Here is a 24,200-nt window from a genome sequence, read left to right as displayed (position 1 = left end):
AGAACTTAAAAAGCTAAGCAGAAAATGAACTGATTTTTTTTTTTTACAATGATGATGCTGATGTGCCGTTTTATTTGATCCATTGTAATTATAAGCGAAAGAAATTATGGCTTGTTTGGGTGGTCAGAAGAAAAATAAAATGAGGAAAGAAGAGGAAGAAAAGTTTTAAAACTGTGTTATTTTGATCTTAATACGTTCTTAATAGTTAATACTATATATTTAGTAATAATAAATTAAATATGCGGTTAAAATTTCCCAAAAGCAAACACTGTTAAATGTTATATAAATAGCTCTAGCTATTTTAATACCTTCCATTTCATGTAGGGCACAATATATATATATATATATATATATGGATCTTTATCAACTTGAATTCAGAGAGTTTCTATAATTTTCTTGCATTCATTTCTATAATGCAACTTTTGTAGTTGTGTGTGTGTTTATAAAAGAAAAACCCTAGAGAATAGAAAATAGAAAAGACAAGCCATGTGCTAATAAATTACAATCGAATAGGCAAAAATAAACCTAGAGAAACCAACCTAATAGGCTTCCCTCAAACCCAAGATAAGGGACTAGAATACCATTTTGATTTTGAAGGCTGAGATATAAAACTAGTTTAAATTATACTTTTTTTGTCCTATTTATAAGTTATTTTTAATATTTTTACCTCTTCACATGAACCAAAAAAATGTTTAACCTCATTAACTTTGTCTAAAAAATTCACAAGTTTTAACTTTATTCCTATTAAATATACCTACTTTAAAAATAAAATACTATAACATTTAATAAATTTCTCAACATTTAATAGGGACAAAATAATAAAAATGAATATAATAATTGTTGAGGTGTCTGGTAAATAAAATAAAAATAAATACTCTTTCAATGTCTCATAAATAGGACCAAAAGAGTATGTCTTAATGCTAGCTACCTGTTCTAAGTTCCAATGGGGGAGTATAAATGTTATAGATGGAGAGGGCTTCGCAAAATGGTATGGTATGGCATGGCACGTACAGGAGGGCAAAAACATGAAAATCAGCCCAAAATAGCAAATCATAAACCTTTAAATCGATCAATATCCAAATAACATTCCGACATAAATTTCATACCAAATATAAGGGTTTCAATACCATATTTCATCATAAGATTCAATCCCTTGAGCATAATGCCAACAGTAGCAATCGAAAAATAGCATATCAAATCAAGTTGAATAATAGGAAATTAAAACTCATGATCCATTCAAAAACTTGAACATAAGTCAAAATACTCAAAGTATTCCAAAAGTACACGCATGCCAAGAGAAAATGCCCTAATGTTCGGTAATGTTATAAAGCCTCAAGCCTCAAATGTCTTCCCCTTGTCTCCTACTGATCCTTCTCCTGAAAAAACATTGAAGACCGTTTAGCAAGACATTACAACCTTAGTAACCACTTTACAATAAGAGTTAGTTAGAAGGACATAAATTTAACAAGAGTCTTGCGTAAAAGATAATCATACTTTTTCTACCTTCATAAAATAATAAACGTGATGAAAGAAATGCATAACTCACTCAACTTTTCTTATAACCTTCTTATTACCTTTGATTGAACACGTGCTATTAATTACACAATAGGATTCGTCCATATATATGATTAGACTATGTGCTCCAAGCTCATCAATCGTGAAATATAACTCAGTCAAAGGCTACTGAACCCACAACCAGACCACGAGTAGTTCTCTCTCTTTAAAACACCACTACGTAGCTGTTATACTTTTCCAAGGGCTTATCTCAATCCCGACCAAAAGATAGAATAATATCAAAAGCCCTATATATATATATATATATATATAAGAATGTGCAAATCACTGGACTCCTTAGTGGTGACATATTACGTAAAATGGATGATTCAACATATCTCCCATACATCATCACATCGTCTCTGACCTCAACCCAATTCTAGTACAATTAACATATGCAATATAAGTCTTAAAAATCATATATAACAATTCCTCGAACAGGGAAAACCAATTTTCAATTCAATTTCTAGGATAATAGACATTAATAAACGTTCCCACGTAGCAGTAATTTTCGCATAATTACAATTACACCGAATTTTCCAAGAAACCATATATACATATATAATATCCCAACAATTCGTATGCTAAGATAAGCTCAAAACCACACATCATTAACGTTTTAACATAAGCAAACCAAGTTCTTTTCCAAAGTGACGTAGTCGAACAATGTTGCAAATTAAATGGTCGAATAAGATTTTGATAGAGCATGTCAACAAAGAATAGTCGAGTGTGAACAAGGATATACAGGCGAATAATATTTGTCCAGGGGCAAAAAGCAAGTTCACAATGACTAAGCACAGTTGAATACTGCATCTAGTATTCGAATACAAAGATAGTCCAGGATAAATAGCATGCCTCTAAAAGTACGTTTTCAAAAATGCTCTGAACCACCTTTAAGACCATGAATTTCAAGTTTTAAGTAGCACTTAAGTAATTAATCAAGATAGAGATGCCTAGTTTCATCAAATAACTAAATGATTAGAGCAAATAACAAAGTTACATAAGTGAGAGATTTAAAACATAAGCCTATTCAAACAAAGTCTTCACTTGCTAATTAACTTGATATATCTTTTAATTTAATTTCTTCTCTAACTTGCTAAGTCCTTAATATAGTCTCTTACAAAACAATCTTTAAAATTGAAATTATCAAAACTAGAGATGTTAACATCCAATAATACATGAATCACTATACAAAAAATCCAAAGTGTTAAGAAGAGTGAATTGTTAAGCACAAAGAAACTAGAATGATTCTGGAGAAATGAATCACTTAACAAATGAAGCTCTTAGATTTTCAAATTTTAAATAAGAGATGGAATAAAGCTACTGAGAGAGTGTGTGTATGCTCCTACCAAATCTACTGGATATGTTCCGGAAAAATCGCAGATTCAAACAATGGCTCTCACCCGTGGCTGATAAAGCTTTCTTTTAACATTTGTTCATTATTCCCATCTTTAGCATGTATAAAAACTAAATGAGAGTAGTGATTAGTCAAGGGAAGAAAATAAGTAAAACGTGAAGTTAAATGTAGATACATAAACCAGACAGCTAGGGCTCACCATTACCTTCTCTTTCAGGCGCCTTTACCTTCTCTTTTGGAAGTAACGCCAAAATAAACTGCAATACTACTGCCAACCCAGAAGAGAACAGGGACAATTTTAAAGTATCTAGGTAAGAGGTCAAATGATAAAGCAAAAAACCCCAACATCGCCATGGATTGTCCAAATGTCACAAGGAAAGGAATAGTTTTGCCAGGAATCTTAGAGAGCAGATTGTCGACGATCAAAATACAAGGGATGGAAATGCAATCTGCAATTACTACTACGCATATCACGGCGGTTGTGAGGTGTCTCGCAGTGAATGCCACGCCAATTATAGTAGACGTGGCAACAACAAGTAAAACCCTGCCCCATTGTCGAGGGATCTCCACCGCATGGAGCGAATCAGGATCTGTCCTTGTCGTTTCAGTATCTGGCTGTGAATTTTGTAGGGATGTCGCTGGACCTTGTTGAGAAGGGATGGTGGAAGACAAAAGCGATTGGAGTGAAAGATGGAAAGGTACTGATGGCTGTGAATCTTGATTGAGAGGTGTTGCAGATGAAAAAGATGATAGAGCACTACTTTCTTCTCGAGAAGAGACTTCTGATAATGAAAGCAATAATGGGTTCGAAGTACCCGAGCTCATCAAACGGAGGCTGCCAGGATTGTTCACTTCAGTTGACATTTCAGCCTTTGGTTGTGAATTTTGGGTGGTGGGGGCTGGGGTGGAAGATGCAGGAAACGAGTCTTTTGATGAAAAAGAGGAAGAAGAGACTGCTGAGGAAGAAGACGATGATAAGCATGAAGGGAAGGAGGCATCCCCGACGTCCATTACATGGAAGGAGGGGTCCCTGCTTCCACTTGTTTCAGCTCGCATGTTATCACTCTCTTCTTGTGACGCGCACGAAATCTGTGAGTGGGTATTTGGAATAGTAGGGTCGTGAATGGGTTTGCTCGGGGACGAAGGAGAGGGCACTTTCCATGAAGAGGAAACCCTAGTCGAGGACCTATTGTTGATCGAAGAGAGGCGAGTGAATAGAGATGATAATAGAATGTTTTCCAGCACATCAAAAGAGCTTGCCGGAGCCGTCGATGAGAAGTTGGAATCTGATGCTGGGCGTTGTGGCGGGAAGCCCGTATCAGAGTCACTCTGCAGAGTTGACTTTGGAGAAGCCGCTGCAGTTTGATGGGACGGTTTGGAAGAAGCCTCCGAGCATGAAAGGAAAGAGCCATCCCCGATGTCGACTACATGGAAGGAGCGGTCCCTTGTTCCATTTGTTGAAGAGGGAGCGAAAGCGGAAGCCGGTGAGAATTTCGAGTCCAGTATGGTGGCATCAGAGGATTCTGGAGATTGCTCTTCAGGACCATCTTCATAAGGAGGAGTAGCAGCGGCAGGAGGCTGATGGGACAGATTGAAGGTTAAATTAAGAAGAGTTAAAGCTGATATCAGACGGCTGAGGAGCGAGGGTGTAGGTGTTTCCGGCCGATTCATCCTAATTCTCTCCAGCGAGAAATGATAACTAACCGAGCCAAGCGAACCTCTCAGCAAGAATGACCTCGCAACTCGCTTTGAGTGCCATTTACATACGGGGCAGAACAAGACGGCAAGAACATGAAAGTGAGCACGTGTAACTTTGACATTAATGATCAGAAACTTCGAAGAATTGTAATTAATTAATCAAAGTCAAAGTCCACGTGGTTTTTATTTGTTCGGCATGTAGTTGTGTGCACTATTCAAATAGGAGGCAGAACCCAGACGTGACGTCAGTAGCTTTCAACCGGGACTGCGGTGAAAAAACTAGGCACAGGGCATTCTAGAAAACGGGAAAATGGACATCATACTCAATAAATGTGATTTCTGTTAAAAATAATAATATTTAAAATACATTCGAGCATTAAATATAAATACATTTTTTAATAGGTGTTTAACTTATAGAGTTTTCTTGCTGTTTTAATTCCATTAGTTTCGTCGTTTTAGGAGAGAGATGTTTTCCTGTGCAGATCTCGTTGTTTCAAAGCTGAAGTGGAATTAAAGTTCGCGTGGGGGCTGACACAATTATTCAGCAGTATGGTATCATCCTAATCCTGCTTCAAATAGAGATCTTATTGAGCGAAGGTCGTCAGGTTGGTCTGCGCTATGTTGGAATGAACACGGTGGGTGTTAAAAAAAAAAAAAGAAATAAAAAAAAGAAGAAGGAATGAGTAGCTCATTCACTCTCTTTATGATAATCAAGTGTCTGCCGTCATTTTGAATTTCATGACTACCATTTAGGTCCCCGTATTTTCTTAGAACGGCGGGATTGGAAAAATGAGATTTTTGCATGAATACATTTCTAGACCTGATCATTAATCATTGTAAATCCTTTTCTCTCCTTTTTTTTTTTCCTTAGCCAGCAGGTGGTTGAAATAATTGAAAATTATGTGGTTGAAATTTTTAATATTGCAAAATAACATAGTTGAAATTGTTTGGTTTATTTTCATGTTTGAATTAATCTATGAAAATGATACAATCTGTTAAATTGTATATTGACATGATTAGAAATTTAAATAAAAATTATATAATTTATTTCGAGGTCTGTATTGTTTTGTTATATTTTGGAGCTTATTATTGTTCTATATACATTTAATTCAGGTCCTTTAGAATTTATGTATGTATTAGCTAATAGCTTATTTAGAAATTTAATTTTATAAAAAGCTACCCAGTATATATAAATTAAAGCAGGGCATTAAAATAAATTCCTTCGGCGATAAACAATAATTCAAAATCCACAAAATGGTTTAGTACATAAGCATATGCAAAATTATATGCAAGAATATAGTCCACAATACGGCGGTCAGCTGGCTAAATGCAATTTTTTGTTTTAATAAAAGAAGGGTAGCCAAGCTACCTATAACAAATACCCCTAACTGCAATTTTAATGAGATGATGTATTATCAGAAATAAAATTAAACATTAATCAGAAACTTGAAAGAATTAATCCAGGTTGTTTTGATTTATAAAGGGTGTGGGAAAGTGGAGCCATAATATAACAAAACGGGCAAATAATAGTGGACATTCTAGAATCTAGAATAAACATAACATATCAAATTAATGGCTTTGACTCAATAAAGTAAAATAAAATAAAACAAACATAACATTCTAGATTCGGAATATTTTCAAGTTGAGTCCAATCAGATCCCAATGCATGAAGTAGGTAGGAAACACTGAAAAAAAAAAAAAAAAAAACCTTCATTGGCTGGAAAAACACCGTCTCGATGGATGATTCTCCTGGGGACCTTCATGGGTTGCGGACTTGCGGTATCATGAGGGTCCAACGTTTGACGCTGCATTTTTTAATACTTTTGTTTGGCCTGTTTGTAAGTTTGTCGAGTCTGTGTTTTGTGTTTTCCTAGCTTGTAATGAGGATTGCTTGGTCAAATGTTCCTAAAAAAACATTTTTTAATATTTGACTGTTCCTAAAAAAATACACGAGGGGACTGACGTGGATGACAGTTATTTAATCATCGGCCGTTGTTTCTTGTTCAGTGATTATTATTTACCCCCCTCTATTTAAAAATATAAATTATTTTTAATTAAATATTACCTTTCAATAAAATAATTATCTACTTTTAAATTAATTTTATTTTTTTATATTTAACCCTATTAAATACTTTATAATAAATATAAAGTCATTATAAATAGGGACACTTTTAAAAAAAAGGTAATAATTACACCTCGAAAGAATAAAAATGCCTTACATTTTTTAATATCCACCTCTTAAAAAAATGTCTTATATTTTTGAACGAAGAGAGTAGTTTTTTTCCAGCCAATGGGCAGTTTTCTATTCAAACAAGTAAATTATTTCCACGGCCAACAACGATGTGACCAGGGGGAGAGAACAAGAAATATGGGAAAATATATATGTTTATCTCTATAATTTTAATGTGGCCAAAAATAAAAATTCTTTACATTAGTTTCTATATATTTTTGTTATTTCTCCAAATCTTTTAAGTTTTATATGTATGCAACATAATTCTTATATTTTTAAATATGACCAAAAGGTATAAAATTTATTACTTTTTGTTCTGTAATGAGTTGTATAAAAACGAGTAGAAGATAAAAAATAAATACGACAATAAATCAAAATTCTTAAATGCTTAATGGGTTGAAGTAGTTTCAAAAGAAAGATGACGATATTTAGGACAGACAAGAAAAAGGTTAATTAATAGTCAATTTGCTCAAACAATATGTCTAACTACTTCATAGTTTTACTAACTTTGCAACAGAATTAACAAAGTTATGTATATATTAGCAAATTTATCTCGATTAATGACAAAAAGGATTGATGATGTGGACAAATGAAACTTAAAGATTTGAATCAACAAAAAAATATATAGAGAAAGACTAACATTAAAACACACTAAAAGTATTAGAACCAATAATTATATCTTTCCAAAAAAATTAAATGATAAAACTTTATAGTTTCAAACTTTCAATGCTCTATATAGCAGTGACGGATTTGGGGCCAAGCATTGTCTTACAAGAAATCAGTTAAATTTACTTTGTTTTTATTTGTTAAAGATGATCAAATTAATTTTAGCCACCACTATAATGTAGTACAGTTTTGCATTTTGGGCCGCATAGATTTGGTTCTAGATATGTCCTGGGTGCCATATCTTCCATATTAAAAATTATAAACATTTCTTAAATTTTGAGACATTTTAAAAAAAAATCGAACAAGCTGGTAATGGGTAGGCTCTTCTCCCTTTTTAAAATTTTCTTCCCTTGGATTTTAAAAGTTCATTTCCCCTAGTAATCAAGTGGTACAGATCAGCGGTTAAATCAATAACATATTATTAAAATCTAGATCAATCCGACGTGACCAATTAAACTAATAAACAATTAAATTAGTATCTTGACCAATTTAATAAATTATTTTTATGACCATTTTAACTATTAACTTTAAATCAATACCTTAATTAATTTAATAATCGATTCAATTTTAATATCTTGGTATTTGCTTGTTGTGTAGATAGAACTACAAAGTACAAAGAGGCTAGAGAAGGTTCAATCCGTTACCCAAAAAAATAAAAAAATTGGGCTTTCATAATTAAGCAGGTGACACTCAAGTAAACCGAAGTAGACTGATCCATTTACCTATTCAGACCGATGATGAGACTCTTATCAGTTCAAGCAATGTTTGCAAAACCCAAATTCATATTAAATAAATCATATTGAATTTATACAGTTTAATAATTATAGACTTAAAGAAATTAAGAATGATGTAAAAGGTTCAATTTAAGTAAAATATATGTATATATGAAGTTATTAAAATCACATATGAATAGTAATAAAATTATAGGTTTATTTTTTGGCATTAAAATGGGATAAATTCTTAATTGACTGCATATAGCTTTTTATTTTTTGCACTTTGGATGAAAAGCAAGAAAGTATTTCATCAATTTAACACCATGTAGAGATAAAATCATTAACATTGCATAAAATTCAGAACAAGCCGGTGTAATTAGGTTATGTATGCTATATGGGGAAAAAATGTCTAATTAGTGCCTTTTGACACCTACATAAGATGAAGAGTAGAAGAGAACAAAAGCCTTGATGGTCATTCAAGGATTAGGCCTTTGGTGACCCAAAAACTATCTAAAACAATGTATTAAAACTTTGATTTGGATTAGTCATGATGATTGATAATCTCATCATGAATACCGAATGCAAAAGCAAATTAAACTAAATAAATAAATAAACTAAAGTTACGTTAATTTGGATTAGTTAGTATTTGAACTTAAATTTGGATCAAATCCATTATTTAAAATTATAAAAATTTCTGGATTTGGATTACATTTTTTATGACAGTTCATTTAGAATTTCAAATATCTAATCTACCCAGCATCACATAGGTTGGCTAAGTCCCTCTTTCTTTGCCAAAAGAAAAAGTGTAATTATTTGCCTCATCGATATCTATAATTATATTATTGATATTAGAATATTAATGCAATCAACAAATGGAATTCCTATATGCATGTTAATTCATGGTTATTATTTTTCTCAAAATGGGACCAATAACATAGTATATAATACTAAAAAGTATAATATAATTTTCTTTAAATAATAGGGTGAAAGAGCCATCAATTAGGATCGAGTTTATCAGGCCAGCCTTTTTACACCCCAAAAAATCTGAAGCCGAGCTACTTCTTTAAGATGTAAAATAGTTAATTGGGCTTAGGCCAAGGCTGGCTCTTTTAGGCCCTCTTATATATATATATATATATATTAAATTCAATATAAAAAATACACACTACACACTAAAGGTAAAAATAATTAGAAAAAGGAAAACCACAACTTGCCTACCTTATAGTCATTTGATTTCTATCATTCACACTCCTTGCATGGTTTTGACTTTTGAGTTGAAGGATAACTTATTATTATTGGTTTACTTTGAATATTTTTGCACATTTTAAATATATTGAATTATGTTTTTGGTTTATTATTTGTTGCAGATAATGATGATGAAGTAGGAAGATATGAAATGCTTAATATCTTTGCCATTGATAAGGCTCTACAAGGAGAAGGATCAAATTATTTTAATGTTGATGAAAATAAAAATCACCAAGATTTAGTTGATGATGTTAGTAAAGTTTAATTGTCATTGGTGTTGATTTTGTAAGGTTGCTACTTTTGATTAGACTTAAATTTGTTATTGTGTGTATTGTTTTAAATTTATTTTTGTAGACTTAATATTATGTGTAATAACTTTTTTAAAATTTTAAACATGTTTTTTAAATTTTTAAATTGAAAAATAAAAAATATATAGGGCCGAGGCCCTGAGAGCCAACCTCTCAGTCCTAAGGGCCAGAGTTGGGCTGGCTAAAATGAAACCCTAAAGTCTAATCAGGCTTAACAAGGCTAGCCTGTTTAGATCTTGACCCTTCAAGAGTTGCCCCTAATTGACACCTCTAGGTGAAATACATAAAGTACCTTTTTTTTTTTCGGTTACCATATGGTAATAGAGCAAGGCTTCCAATATGTTGGACGTGTCTTCATTATATTGCCACAGAAAATAAAGTCTTCTGGTCACACCTTTCATTTGCTGTTGATTTCCTTAGTTTCTCCTTCGTCCAATCTCATTCTTTTTCTGTTCGTTTCCAAGAATTATTCGGTATACTTTTTAACTCTCATTCACTCAAGTAACGAATTACTTTCTAGATTTTTTTACTATATGTAATCTTTTTTCTATAATAAGAAGTAATTTATATGACTAGATATTATTTTTTTTTCTTGTAATTTAATGTTAATTTGTATTCATAACTCATGTTACAAAACGTAAAGCACTGTTATCATTGACTTTTTTAAACAAAATTATATATATTATAAGTTAAGAAAAATCTATATTTTTAAGCAAAACTAAAAGACTAAAATCATAAAATGAAAAATCTTTATGCATGATAACTGTAAAATTAACCAATGACGACGTACAGTTGGATTAGCACTAAAGCCTACTCAATATCGTTTAAACAAGGTTTTGAATTAACATTATGATTGAAAATGATTAGGTTGGCATGTATTTTACGTTACAAATTAAAATATTATAAAATCAACTCAATGCGCGGCATATATCAAGGACAAGTAATCAACATTCACAGAAAAGTTGGAAACTTATAATGTTAGGTGCGTTTGGTATGCTGAAAAAAGAGAGTATATACTTATGCCTAAATATAATGCTAGGTACGTTTGGTATAAAAGAAAGTTAAGATTATATGTTGGTGCTGAAATTAGTAATACAAATTCTTGCTATGTTAAGATAATAGGGTATGAACTTATGCCTAAATATCTTAATTAATTATTTGATTGTTTTTGTAAATATAACAAAAAATATTAAACGTATATATCAATGTAGAAAACATTCAGCAATTCATCAGAAGCTGAACTCTTGATGTATAGAAATGTGGTCGTATAATTAATCTCTACCAGCATTTTACACAAATGTGTACGCGACGTTTGGCTCTCTATCAGTTAATAACTGTTCAAAACATCAATTTATCTTTTATTAAAAAAACATCAATTTAAAAAACCCAGTTTCAGGAACAGAAACTTTCATTTTCATCATTTACAAATTGTACATTTTGGGTTAATATTTTGAGTCACCCGGCCCAAACAAGCATATATTAAAATTCGGTCTATAGGAAATTATTTAGCCCTCCAAACGGTTAGCCCTACAGTAACTAAAATGCCTCAGCCGATGTGACTTCCGGCGATTTGGTTGGTGCTTTGTGCGTTCAACTGAGACGTCGGGAGCTCGAATTGGCAGAGAAGAAAGAAGAAGAAAGAGAATATAACAAATCATGAGGTATTTCAAAACTAAAATGCTCATGCTACTCTGTGTCCGGTCTTAAGTATAAACAAAAACTATTGCATTATTATACAATATTTTCCCCCTTAGTTTAAATCAATTGTTTTTAATAAGTGTGGTTGGAAACAGTGGCAATAAATTATCATCATTAAGGAAGGAATGAAGTCTAGATATTTTCAACAAAGGTATTTCAAGGAAAAAAAAGAAACAATAAATCCCAAACATAGGGGCTAGCTGTTTGAAATTATTTTTATTTTATTGTTATAAGAATTAGTGTTTTGTAGAATATGTTCTGAGAATAAAAAAATAATAAAAATAAGTATTTTTTTCATTTTTTCATGTTCACCAGAACAATAATCCCATAACATTTAAAAGTTGTTTTTATTTTTCTGTTTTTCAAAATAATATTTTATTATTTTGTTCTCCAAAATACTTTTTACAAACACGTTAACAAACAAAATTTTTTCCTTTTTGTTCTGAAGAATAGAAAACTATTTTCAAAACAGGTTTTCAAACAGGCCCATATTCTCTTTGGTTCACAATCTAGGATATTGGTGACTACCTCATGATTTTAAAAGAAAATTACTTAAAGCATTACTATTTAAAATAATTTATACATATTTTCAATTATATTTTTATTAAATTCTCTATATAAGTTCCTTAATAATAACAATTGAAATTTTAATAAATAACTTTTTAAGGGAAATAATAAATCAAATTAGAGTATAATTGAAAATAATTATGAGGCTAAAATATATTTCTAATCCTTAACTTTATATAAGATTTCAATTTTATTCTTTAATTTTATAAAGTATCTTTTTGGTCCTTAATATTAATGTCTTTAGTTTCAAATGATTATTTTTTGTATCAATTATTATTATTTAAAAAATTAAACTTAATATATCAATATTTGAAAGTTTAATGTAAAAATTTATTAGGATAAAACTAGCAATGTTAGGATTAAAGGGCTAAAAAAACCTTTATAAAGTTAAGGGACTAAAATGAAATATTTTGTAAAGTTAAAGGTTTAAATATATACTTTAGCCAAATTATAAAAACTACTTAATATCCTATATTTTAATTTCGGCAAACAGTGCATTTGAAAATGTCATATATTATGAATAAGAGGGAATAATAATAAGAAACATATAGATATAAGTACCTCTAGAAATACATCGCCCAGCAAATTATTTGTTTATTCACAACTAAACTTTCTAAAATTAAAAATAATTTTTTTTTAAATTCACAATCAATTTTTCTTAAATTCGTGAGTGACTTTCTATTGACTAAATTATTGATTTGGTGATAAGGGCAATTTTGTAAAGTCATTTTTTTAGTTGCAAATAAGAACCGTGATCCCTCCATATTATTTTAGTAATTCATGATCTTTAATTGTCATTAATGTTTTCAAAAGATTCTTATTTGTCGTCTTCCCAAAAATTAATTACATATGGATAAATAACAGGGGTGAATTTCTCTCAACAACTTTTTCTCTCCACTACTCCTTCACTGTAAATCTTAATCACTGAAATTAAATCTGTACTTTTAAAAATTATTGAATCTAAATCATCAAATTTAATTTAACAGTCCAGATATATAGTGATCAATATTTTTAGAACCAAACTAGATATTGAATTGAAAAGGCTAGCAGTTCACAGTTCGCATAGTTCAACTTAATTGGTGACATAATAATTAAATTAAAAAAATTATATATGTATATAATAATGTACATATAAGAAATAAATATGAAATTTCTACTTAACTTAAAAATAAAACCAAATATTTTAAGTTTATCATAACTTAACATGCTATATAATACAACATAATATCAAATGATTAAAAAAATAGATCATTTTCTTAAAAAAACAAAGAAAGAAAAGGATATTTTTTGAATCATCTAGTTTTAAAAACTGGATCCAGTTCCCAATTCAAAAGCCAATTCGAAGTAGTCTAATCCAACTCAACTTTTCAAATAGTTTTTTTGGCTCAACTAAGCCATTAGCCTTACCAGTCGATGGTTCGACCATTCTATCCGGTCTAATTTTTTAATCATGGTAGTAATTCCTCCTTAGCTGAGGAGGAAAACTAACTCCTAAACAACTTACCCTTATCTCATTTAAGATTTTTTTCTCTTTTTCAACTTATATATGAATGTTTACTAAAATATATATATCCGGTAAGAAAATTATATACTGGTTGTGCTGTTTTGTCTTGCAACCAAAAACTTTAAACATAACCCTATAATTAATCATATAAATTATATATTTTACGTAAAACCAAATAATCAACGTGCAAATAATAATAATAATAATCATCATCATTATCATCATCATCATCATCTTATTTAGCAAGTAGTCAGCCTCAGGCAGAATCAATGCTCCTCTCGGTAAGCAATTAAAATCGAAGGAAAAGGTTGGTTCCATTGGCATTATCAATACTTATTGAAATGGGAGTTGACAATAATTTATCATATTCGTGTAGATAATATACTATTCTACTTCTACAAATAAAAAAAAAATCGAGTCTCCCAATCCTCCTTGTGTTTGATTTTGTATTAAATAATTAATAATTAATGAAAATTAAAGAAAAATTGAAAAGAACATTCCAAAGGGGAAATATGAATTTGCTTGCTCAATATACAACCTGCCGTTAAGAATGCAATACGGGCTTTTAATTAAGTCTTGGACAAAGCCAGTGAAATTATATCATATTTTAACTCAAAATTTAAATATTTCAGTTCATAATTCTTTCGACTTTATGATACATTAATTATTAAATTTAACTTTATTTAATATGAAACTTTTTATATATCAGCTTAAATTGACTACTTACACTTAAATAACTTAACGTCTTAACAAAAATATATAATACTATGAGAGGATCGATCTAAACTTCATCATCGGCCAAAGGAGCATTAATGTTTTATTTTATGCAGAGAAATACCTCAGCCTAGCTCCTTTATAGTACCTAGACAGAATATTTTTTAGGTCTCAATTGATTTCCTGTATATATCTTCGGCTAGGTTCAAATCTTTTCCATATTAACTCCTAAATGATTCTGGCTTCATTTCCACCAACTTAATTACATCCTATCTGCAAAAAAAAAAAAAAAACACTCGAAACAAGATCGAGTTAGAACTTGACATCCACAAGTAATTAATTACCAGACATTATATGTTCTTCTGCTACACATGAAGAAAGCTAACTAGGCGAATCCCACGTTGATGATAGAGTTTTAGATATACTGTTTTGGTTCATATAACAAGTTAGACGAGCGACTGGGATTAAGGTAAATATTAAATTAAATTAGCGTGTTGAGACGTCTATACGCATAAACAACTAGTATCCAAGCAACCGCTCTTCTAGCCTAATTCTACTGTAGCCCTAATCTCCAATTGTCTCTCTTCACGCTCGTTACCTCTTGTCGCTCCAGGGAACAGTACGATGCATCCCTGGGTGCTCATCATACGTATGATTTCGACTTTGTTTTTTGGAGTCGTCTTTTCTCGCCATGGCAATAGTGTTCCTAATCGTCATGAGTCTTCATCATCGTCGCCTGGGTCCTCAGAACTCTTTTCTTCTGAAGAAGATGTTGCAGGCGCATCATCATCATGTTCTTCTTCGCAGAATTCACTGCCAGCAGCTGATGATGATGATGATTGTTGGCGTGTGGTTCGGTTATTAGGAGCAGCATTTATGATCTGCGCGTGTTTTACTTGTCTGGCTTCCGTCTTGCCCTTTCACCTCAAACCAATCCCTGTCCTCAGCGGGATCGTCTGTCTTATTATATTAGGCGTGACTGCTTGTGCATAGATTCAAAGAGATCGAGACGATGGAGAACCTGACCTTTTTTGTAATCTCAATACGAATCCATTGCGTAATGAAATGTAAGCAAGAGTGTTGGCTTGTTTGTTTTATTTATATATGACAACAGCCCTGGTCATTTGTTTGGTTTAGTTCTCCGGCATCTGAGATCTGCATTCTGTCTCTCAGTTTATTAAATATTTGACGAACTTTGAATATCGGCTGCACGGTCTTCAATATGCTGACAAATACTTGTGATAATTTTAATCTAATACAAGCCGTGTCAAATTCTTAATTTTTTAAATTAAATATTATTTTTACTTCTCAACTTTACTTGAAGAGTGACTAAACACCCTAAATTCAACTATAAAACAATTCTGTTCAAAAACCAAAACTACGTGAGTTTAGGCAAATCATTGCATTCATTGTTTTTTTAAAATTTGTCCTTTGAAAATGTCGGCTCGCACAGCTCATCATTTTTGTAGGCTGGGTTAACAAAAAAATTAAAGGGCTCATTTTGTTGGCAACTATATGGACTAGCCTGTCAAACCGAGCCTACTTTCTTGACTCTACTTGTATATAATTACATTAGATCTAGAACTGCATCTTAAAATAAGGTTTTATGAATTCAATTGAGAGGAGGCTAAATGTAAATGGAATAAATAATTTTAGGCCCTATTATAATTTTTAGATAAAAGTTTCATCTAATTATAATTATAATTTAAGCATACGGCTTGTTTTAATTAATTTATTTCATTTACATTTTAAAACTCTATCAATTTTCTCAACCTAATTAAAATCATAAATTCAATCAACAAGGAATAATCTCTTTTATCACTATATACATACATATTAGTGTGTGTGTTACTTGTCCTAAACCATGTTAATGGTTACACACACACACACACTACTTGTCCTAGCCCATGCACTTAATTATGGTATTGGTTGGTGGCAAATACTGCCTATTCAATTTTTTTCGCATAAATATCAAGACCTAGGATGATAAACGTACTAGCTATAATCATATGAATATCTGTTGTCTGGTGGAGGAGGTTATGGAGACAATTGTAATAACACTTCCTGTAGTAAAATGTAGCACATTAGCATTTTCATGAGGTGAATTTATCTTCTTGTTTTTTTTTATAAGAAAAAGTTTAAGTGAGTTAGATCTCAGGGGGCTCAATAGAAGTAGAGCATGTCTCCAAACTGAAAGAATAATTATAGAAGTATTTATAGATTATCCACTAACAAAATCTTCATATCAATAGTTAATCCTATGATCTTGTGGGTTAAGGACCAAATTCTTACCAATTGAACTAGCATTTGGTTGTTGCTAAGTTTATCTTCTAAATAGAAGAGAATTTTAAGATAGAGATATGGATATTTACCTTTAGAGACCCATCTCTAGCTCCTTCCAGATGCTTTCGCACGCTCCATTAATGTTTCAACTTCTGAGAAGAAAGGAATTCAAACCACAAAGCTGATTAGTTTTCATATATACAATACTCGCCATTCCTAATTACAAGTGTTATATTAACGACACCAGACCAATTGAAATTTCAAAATCAACGTATATCACACGCATGTTTTTATCATTATTGCCATTGCCAGCAAATGTCGTTTGTCATGATACGCCTTAAGTTAATCATGTACATTAATTTTTTTTCCAAGAATATTCAATATATTTAATCTGGCAAATGGCCTGCATGTCGTGACATTTGTTTTTATTAATAGCAATGATTATATGGTCCTGCACCTTAGATATAATAACTATAATAGTTGCCATTAATTAAACGATTTCATTCTATAAATGATTAATCGTATTATATTCCATGCAGGCTATATAATTAGCCTAATTGACATGGTTGACGCAAACGCAAGGCATGCATGTGCTGTACCTGTACCTAACGATTATTCGCTTAGTTTAAGAAAAATCAGAATTGTGTCCTTGTCAGAAAATTGTGTGCTTATAAATTACTGGTAAGCACGTACATAATTATTTTACCAATAATGGTTTATGTAATAATAATCACCGCATGTTTACCCCCAAAAAAAAAATCAAGAAGAATGATAGTATTTTGGTTTGAGGTGGATGCAATAATAATTTTCTTGTGCGGTTGAACCAGATAGACGACTCTCATTTCATAGGAAATCATACTATTTTTTAAATATTTAATTAAATTAAAATTTATTGCATCAGCTTCAAAACATACATGTCATGCATTATTGACAACATTTAATATTTTGGCCAAAAGAAAGACAATATTTAATATATATATATATATATATCATAAAAATATCCATTTTTCAAAAGCACAATTGTCTATTATATTCTGGTTGTTGTGTTAAAAATAAAATCACAATCTTATATTACATTTCGGGAGGAGGGGGGAGCACACGACACATCATAAATATAATCATATAAATACAAGTTTTACTTTCCTCCATAATGAGAGAAAATAGAAAACAAAAAATATTACTTGTTTTTCATTTGTTGGCCCCACACACACACACATAACAAAAAAAAGGTATGGACCAGATTTAAATTTTTTTTTATAAATTTTTGTAAAGTATATTGCTTGTGAAAAGAATGTAGAGATGTATAATTGTATATAGTAGAGAAAATGGTAGTAGGGAATCAAGATTCGATCATAAAATTGCTTCCCAAAACCAAAGGATTATACCTTATCAAATTCCCATTAATCAGCCCATCATCTGTTTGAAGATTTGGCCGAGTTTCTTTTACCGTGGATGATAGATTTGTATTCCTCATATACAAGATAGGAAATGTGACAGAACCTCCACCATGTTACAGATTTAATTTCCCAAGGTTAATTTCCCTTCCTTCTCTCTCTCTCTCTCTCTCTCTCTCTGCCCCTCCCTCTGCCCCCATCTCTAAGGTTGAAAATATCTCAATGGCCTCATGACGATCTCCCTCAGTTTTTTTTCATTTACCAAGGTATCACCACATGCTGGAAGCTGTGAGATCGATTAGTTCTTCAAGAAATTGTTTGAGCTCTATTTAATTAAGGGTTACTCTAGTCTAAGGAGATGCTCTTCGTACATACCTCCAGGAATCAGACATTGAAATGATACTTAAGAAACCTGCACCATTACCATCCATGCCACAACCACTTGATAAGTAACCTTTCAACTCGACGATGATTATGTGAGATCCCTTCAAGCTAGCTAGAGCCATAATAGGCCTGACTGAGATTGGCTCGATGAAGCCAATTAATGATATGATCTTAATTTTTAACAAAATAACAAAATCTTCAAAGGTTGTTAGTGAAAGCATGCCCTTTGTTCCATTTCCAGGTGTCAAAAATTAATCTTTTAACACCAATAGGATACAAATCTCACCTAATGATACATTTCTTGTCTTGAAAGAACAAGATCGTCTAATATTTAAGTTCTACAAGGCGGCCGTTTGTCGCGGTTTGATGTGGGCGGCAAATTAAGGCAATAATATTCTATATGTCAAGCCTAGCTAGTTGCGTTGACTTTGAAAAGTAACCCAGGCACGTCCACTACAAAAACAAAAAAAAAAAAAAACTTTCAGTAATGACTATAAAAAATTGTCGCTAAAAATGAATAATTTGCTATGGCTATATAAAAAGTCGGCAGCTTTTATTGTCACTATTGATTGTCAAATTTTTAGTGGTGACAAGTGCATGTCATCATCGAAGGTCTAAATTTTAATGACTACATATAAGTTGCCGTTAAAAGTTCATAATCAGTGAAAATTTTTTAGAGTCACTGTCGAAAGTGAGACTTTCAACGGCGACTTTGAATGTCGCAACTAAAAGTTTGATTTTCATATTATTATCATAATTTTTTATGTTTTGTTTAATCCAATATTTAAAATTTTAAGGCATTAATTTTGTTGTATTATTGCAATTTTATAATAAATATATAAAATAATATAATAAGTTTTTATTTAATATATTTTATGATTAAATTGTAAACTTTAAAATGATGAAGTATTTTAAGATAAGGTAAGATCCGTATTATTTAATGCTAATGAGCTAGATTAAAGAATTAAGCCAAGTCGCATTATTTTACGACAATTTTTGTTATCAAGTAATATTTGGTTTGATTTGGTCCAACTATTTAGGCCAGTTTGATTCATTAGTTTTGGTCAATTAATACCTAATCTAACTGAATTGACCAATACATATGCCTATGCAAAGTGATAAATTCATTCAAAAATCTAATGTTTGATATTTTAATTTGAAATGCATATAATGCGGTAATGAGTTTTTATTTTCAAATGTTTTATGATTAAATTAATATTTTAAATAATAACACTATTTATTTATAATAATTAGAGATGTGATAGTTAAATTTATTCATTCATAAAATAATATTTCATCTAATCTAATTTTTCAATTGAAAATTTACATTTAATATTAATAACTTAGAAGCTTGATGCTAGTTTAGATGTTCTTCGTTTAATCGCTAATGATAGAAAAGAGAAAGATGAAAAGAAAAAAAATGTGATATTCTAAAATTCTACTTTTAACTTTTACAATATATGAAATATATCTATCTATGTGATGCTATATGATTTTTTTTTTGTTTACTACTATCTTGCAACATCAATATAATAAAAAAAAGACAATATAGTGCATAATTTCTTTATAAAATTATTATTTAAAAATGAAAATAATTAAAAAGTAAAACAAAATGTAAAAATAAGCCAATTACATCATTTAAGAGTTATTGTTAATTAAAAGTAAACATGAAATTTTAAATAAAACTAGCAAGAAAAATAAATAATTATGAACTAATGTATAATCATCTATATTTTAATTATTTATTCTTAGATATTTTATATTATAATTATAAATATGAACATTAAAACAAATAATACAATAACCTCGAGAAGAAAAAAATTAACATAAATAATACAAATGATATTGTATCAATTATATTTATAGTTTACTCTAGGCAAAATAAATTATATAGTTTTCAATTTTAATAAATTAAAATAATTAAATTGAAGTATTTAATTATAGTAATGATATTTTATAAAATTTAGTATTTAAGATATATGTGTGTTTGTTTAGTTTAAGATTATATATTTAATTTTGCAATAACATATTGCATGTTTATTTCTATTCAGTGGCAAAATGATGGGATACAAAAGAATGAACTCATGAATTCAAACCTTGAAAGAGGTAATTTATAAAATAAAAATATAAATTAGTGATACAATGATACGTGATATGAGGCAGGGGTGGCACGTGGCCTGAGGTGGGTGACACGTGAAGGGCAACATGGTGCCATGTAGAGGGTGACATGGGTGACACATGGAGGGCAACATGGCATCACATGGATAGGTAAACTAGCATTATTTTTCAGTGGCAACCTAATGCTCAACATTTAGCGACGGCCAAATAGTCGTTGCTGATGTGTGATTTCTGTGGTGACATTTGTCACTATTAATTCTCAACTTTCAGCAATGATTATCTTTCTACAGTGACAAATTTTCTTTTTTCAACTTTTAGTGATGACTTTTATTATCATCACAGATAGAATCAGCGATAAGAACTCTTGCTGTGAGTCACCGCTGAAAACTTTCAGCGGCAACTTTTCAACTTTCAAAAAGTTAATTTTTTTTTTTTGTTTTGTTTTGTGGTGATCAATGGAGTCATTGCCAAACACTATCTTGAATAACAAAATTAAATATTCCAATCAATATACATGCAAGAGATGATGTATGAATAAATAAATAAATAAATATATGTACATATAGGCTGGATACCTTGCTTAACAGCTGATGCACATACATGAGAATGTAGAGATGAAGGAGGAAACAAGAAAGAAGAAGCAAGTAGAGGGAGTGATATTATTAGCATCTATAGCAGCGGTTTTGTTGCTGACCCGACTCCAATACACAAAGGTGGAAGGAAACCTGGTCCCAACTATCATATTCAGCCAAAATAGTCCCTCCTTTTTCCATGCTTTCGTGCTGTGTCTTAACTTTGCCTTCTTCGGATCATTCAATTCCCTAGCACTTGGCGACGGATATCCGATGTTTGCCAAGACTTTCCTGCTTCTTGCTCTCTTGTCCACTGCCACTGCAGCTTCCATACTCATCTTCCTCACCCTTCCCATCACCTTCCTCAGTAATCTTGTAAGCAATCTGTGATTGCTCCCGTCCACTCCCATGCTGTTTCTTCTCATATAATTGCCTTGCATAATTTTTTGGTTTGTGTATCATATCAGTCTTTTATATCTAATGATGAGCTTGAAGATTGTATATTCACCAAAATATACAGCTCAAGTCACTTCATCCTAAGTTTTACATATGTAATAGCTACTTTCTAATTACTGGGTACAAATTTCTTTCTCTAATACTCTCTCTATTATTTTTTTTTCTTCATTTCTTCTTTTTGAGGCTTGTATTTTTTTTCTTAGTTTAAGAGACCCCAGGCCAAAAATAGGATTTGGACTAGAGAATTGAAAATTAAAGACTTATCTAAAATTAAGAGATCAAAATAAAAACATTACGTAAAGTTCAAGGACTCAATTTATGGCTAAAATTATTCTGTAACCATAATGGACACAATGGAATTAATGTTTATTCGAACAATTAAACACCTCATATTTAAAATATTTATGACCTAACGATTTGTTCAATACGATGGACGGATCCTGTGTACCCTATGCGATATAGGCTTGATATATAGGCAGTTAATCAAATTTAGATTGTACCCGCAAGGCGTGCATGTGCTAGACTGCCGTATACCTAAATTATTGGCAATAATCAACTTTCAACCATTAGAATTGTATTCTTCTCAGGAACTCACATAATTAATTAAAATACCGGAAAGAAGGTAATTAATTTAATAAGAATGATTTAAACATTAATAATATCTTCCGTGTTTACCAACAAAAAAATTAAAGAAAATTGTGCTTTCTTTGGGAGTGTATGTGATCGATAGTAACTAATTTATTGAAAGAATTTCAATTAAATACTTCTGTAGAGACTTAATTTTATGTGGGTCCAAAAAAATTTTAAAATTTCAATTTAATATAGGGGAGAAAAGTCAAAAGAATTTCACCAGTGAAAAGACCAAAATACCTTTGTTATACAGAATCATTAGTTATTAATTTTCTTACTTAATTTGTTAATTTAAGAATATAAGTTACAAATTATAGGAGTTAACATGTTAATAATTATATAAGACTTAACATTAATTTTTTAATTATAAGTAGCAACATCAGTTGTTAAATTGCAAATTTTACTTGTTAATTTACTAACATCAGTTGTAAATTACTGATAGGTCTTATAATTTACAATGATATTAGTAATTAACAAATAAAGTTACCAAATTAACAGCTAATGCTATTAATTGTTAGACAAACGAATATAATTTACAAATGATATTGGTAAATTAACAAGTATAGTAAGAAAATTAACAACTAGTGATTCTACATAACAAGTGAAGGATATTTTGGTCTTTTCACTGGAGAAGTTCTTTTGACTTTTCTCCTTTTGACTGAACTAAATTTCAAAAATTTTTTGGACCCACCTGAAATTAAATTTTTATAGAGATCCTTAATTGGAATTCTCCTTAATTTATTTATCATATAAAAATATGCGTTTATAATGCCATAAAGAAAAATATAACTTCCTTCTATTGAGCAGCTTTAATTTGATGAACGCGTCCCTCATGGGGGGGGGGGGGAATTTCAAAGGACCGTTTCTGATGAAAACTGCTTCCCCATTCATAGGATTATTCTCAGAAAATTGCTAATTAATTCTCATTAATTACCCCTTCTCTTAATCTGTTTGAAGATGGTCGATGAATGAGTTCCTATCAGACAGGCAAGACGACGGAACCTCTTGTTGCTGGGTTTTTTTTTTTTTTTCTCTGTTCCCAGCTTCTCTGTGCTGTTTCACTTAGGTTGTCGTGTCTGTCATCTTATTTCACTAGTTATGCCATGTCATAAGAAATTGCCATGAAACTTCCAAAGAATATAAAATAACCAAATTCTTAATTGAAACGTTTGTAAATACGAAATGAAAATTTTTCAAAGAGAATTATAATATAAACGAGGGAGAAATATAATATTGTCATCGTTTGAACCCTGAAATTAGCCAAAGAAAATAAAGTAATATGATTTTAGAATTCGAGCCAAAGAAAATAAAGTAATATGATTTAGAATTCGAACTCATGAATAAAGCTCTCTCTCTCTCTCTCTCTCTCTTTCTCTCTCTCTCTCTCTCTCTCTCTCTCTGTTTTTTTTTTAACAAGTAACGAAAGCTTCAAAAGTGATCCGTGAGTATGCATTCACCTTTTTTCCGGCGTCTAAAATTAATCTTTTTACATCGGCATGGCACATGTATGTCCTACATAATAATAATAATTAAATTTCTTATTTTGGACTTTGGTTCTTCCTTTCCAGAGGTTGTGCTGCATGATTCAACTCTACATTAAAAAATAATGCATTTCTTATAGTGAAAAGAACAAGGTCGTCTAATATTTAAGGTTTACAAGGCGGTTTGCCCGTTTGAGAGAAGGATTTGATGAATCCCTGAAATTGGAATAACCGGCCGGCAAATTAAATATACTATGTATATGTAGTTAGCTAGTCAAGAATAATTATCACCAAATGGCAAGAGCCCAACATAATTGACTTTTACTAGTACCCAATTTAGTCACATCAATTTCCGAGTCATCAATCACGCTCTTCAATTTCTTAAGCAAATAACAAAAATATTTAGCTATCGTATACATATATAATTAACCAATATATAAGAGATGATGTAAGAGTGTATAAATAGAATATATACGCGTGTTAGTTGCCACTTTTCTTAAATTTTCGTCACTTGATATGTATTACGATTCATCATAGTTGAAGCACTTGGGAATGATGTAGAGATGAAAAACCCATAGAGAGCTTAACAAGGCAGAAAATGGAGAAGGGAACAAGCAGCAAGAAGAGG

The 24,200-nt window shown here is 30.9% G+C and overlaps 1 protein-coding gene and 1 long non-coding RNA gene across 2 annotated transcripts; both read right to left on the bottom strand.

Annotated features, from left to right (window-relative positions):
* Positions 1-1,043: 1,043 nt before the first annotated feature.
* LOC129311008 (uncharacterized serine-rich protein C215.13-like) lies at positions 1,044-4,703 on the bottom strand. The gene is made up of 2 exons (XM_054952937.1): positions 3,117-4,703; positions 1,044-1,376 (listed from the first exon to the last, which is right to left on the bottom strand). Exon 1 carries the CDS (start codon positions 4,580-4,582, stop codon positions 3,125-3,127), a length of 1,458 nt encoding a protein of 485 aa, XP_054808912.1. The 5' UTR covers positions 4,583-4,703; the 3' UTR covers positions 1,044-1,376; positions 3,117-3,124.
* Positions 4,704-14,636: 9,933 nt separating this feature from the next.
* LOC129311021 (uncharacterized) lies at positions 14,637-16,721 on the bottom strand. The gene is made up of 2 exons (XR_008593217.1): positions 16,627-16,721; positions 14,637-16,318 (listed from the first exon to the last, which is right to left on the bottom strand). It is a non-coding gene; the product is annotated as an uncharacterized LOC129311021 (long non-coding RNA).
* Between the last annotated feature and the right edge of the window lie 7,479 nt (positions 16,722-24,200).

This window comes from Prosopis cineraria, unplaced genomic scaffold (genome assembly GCF_029017545.1).
Source record: "Prosopis cineraria cultivar Desert tree isolate PC_DT_omini unplaced genomic scaffold, ASM2901754v1 PC5, whole genome shotgun sequence".
NCBI lineage: Eukaryota > Viridiplantae > Streptophyta > Magnoliopsida > Fabales > Fabaceae > Prosopis > Prosopis cineraria.
Note: the sequence above shows the minus strand (reverse complement) of the source record. Positions and strands in the feature narration are given on the sequence as shown.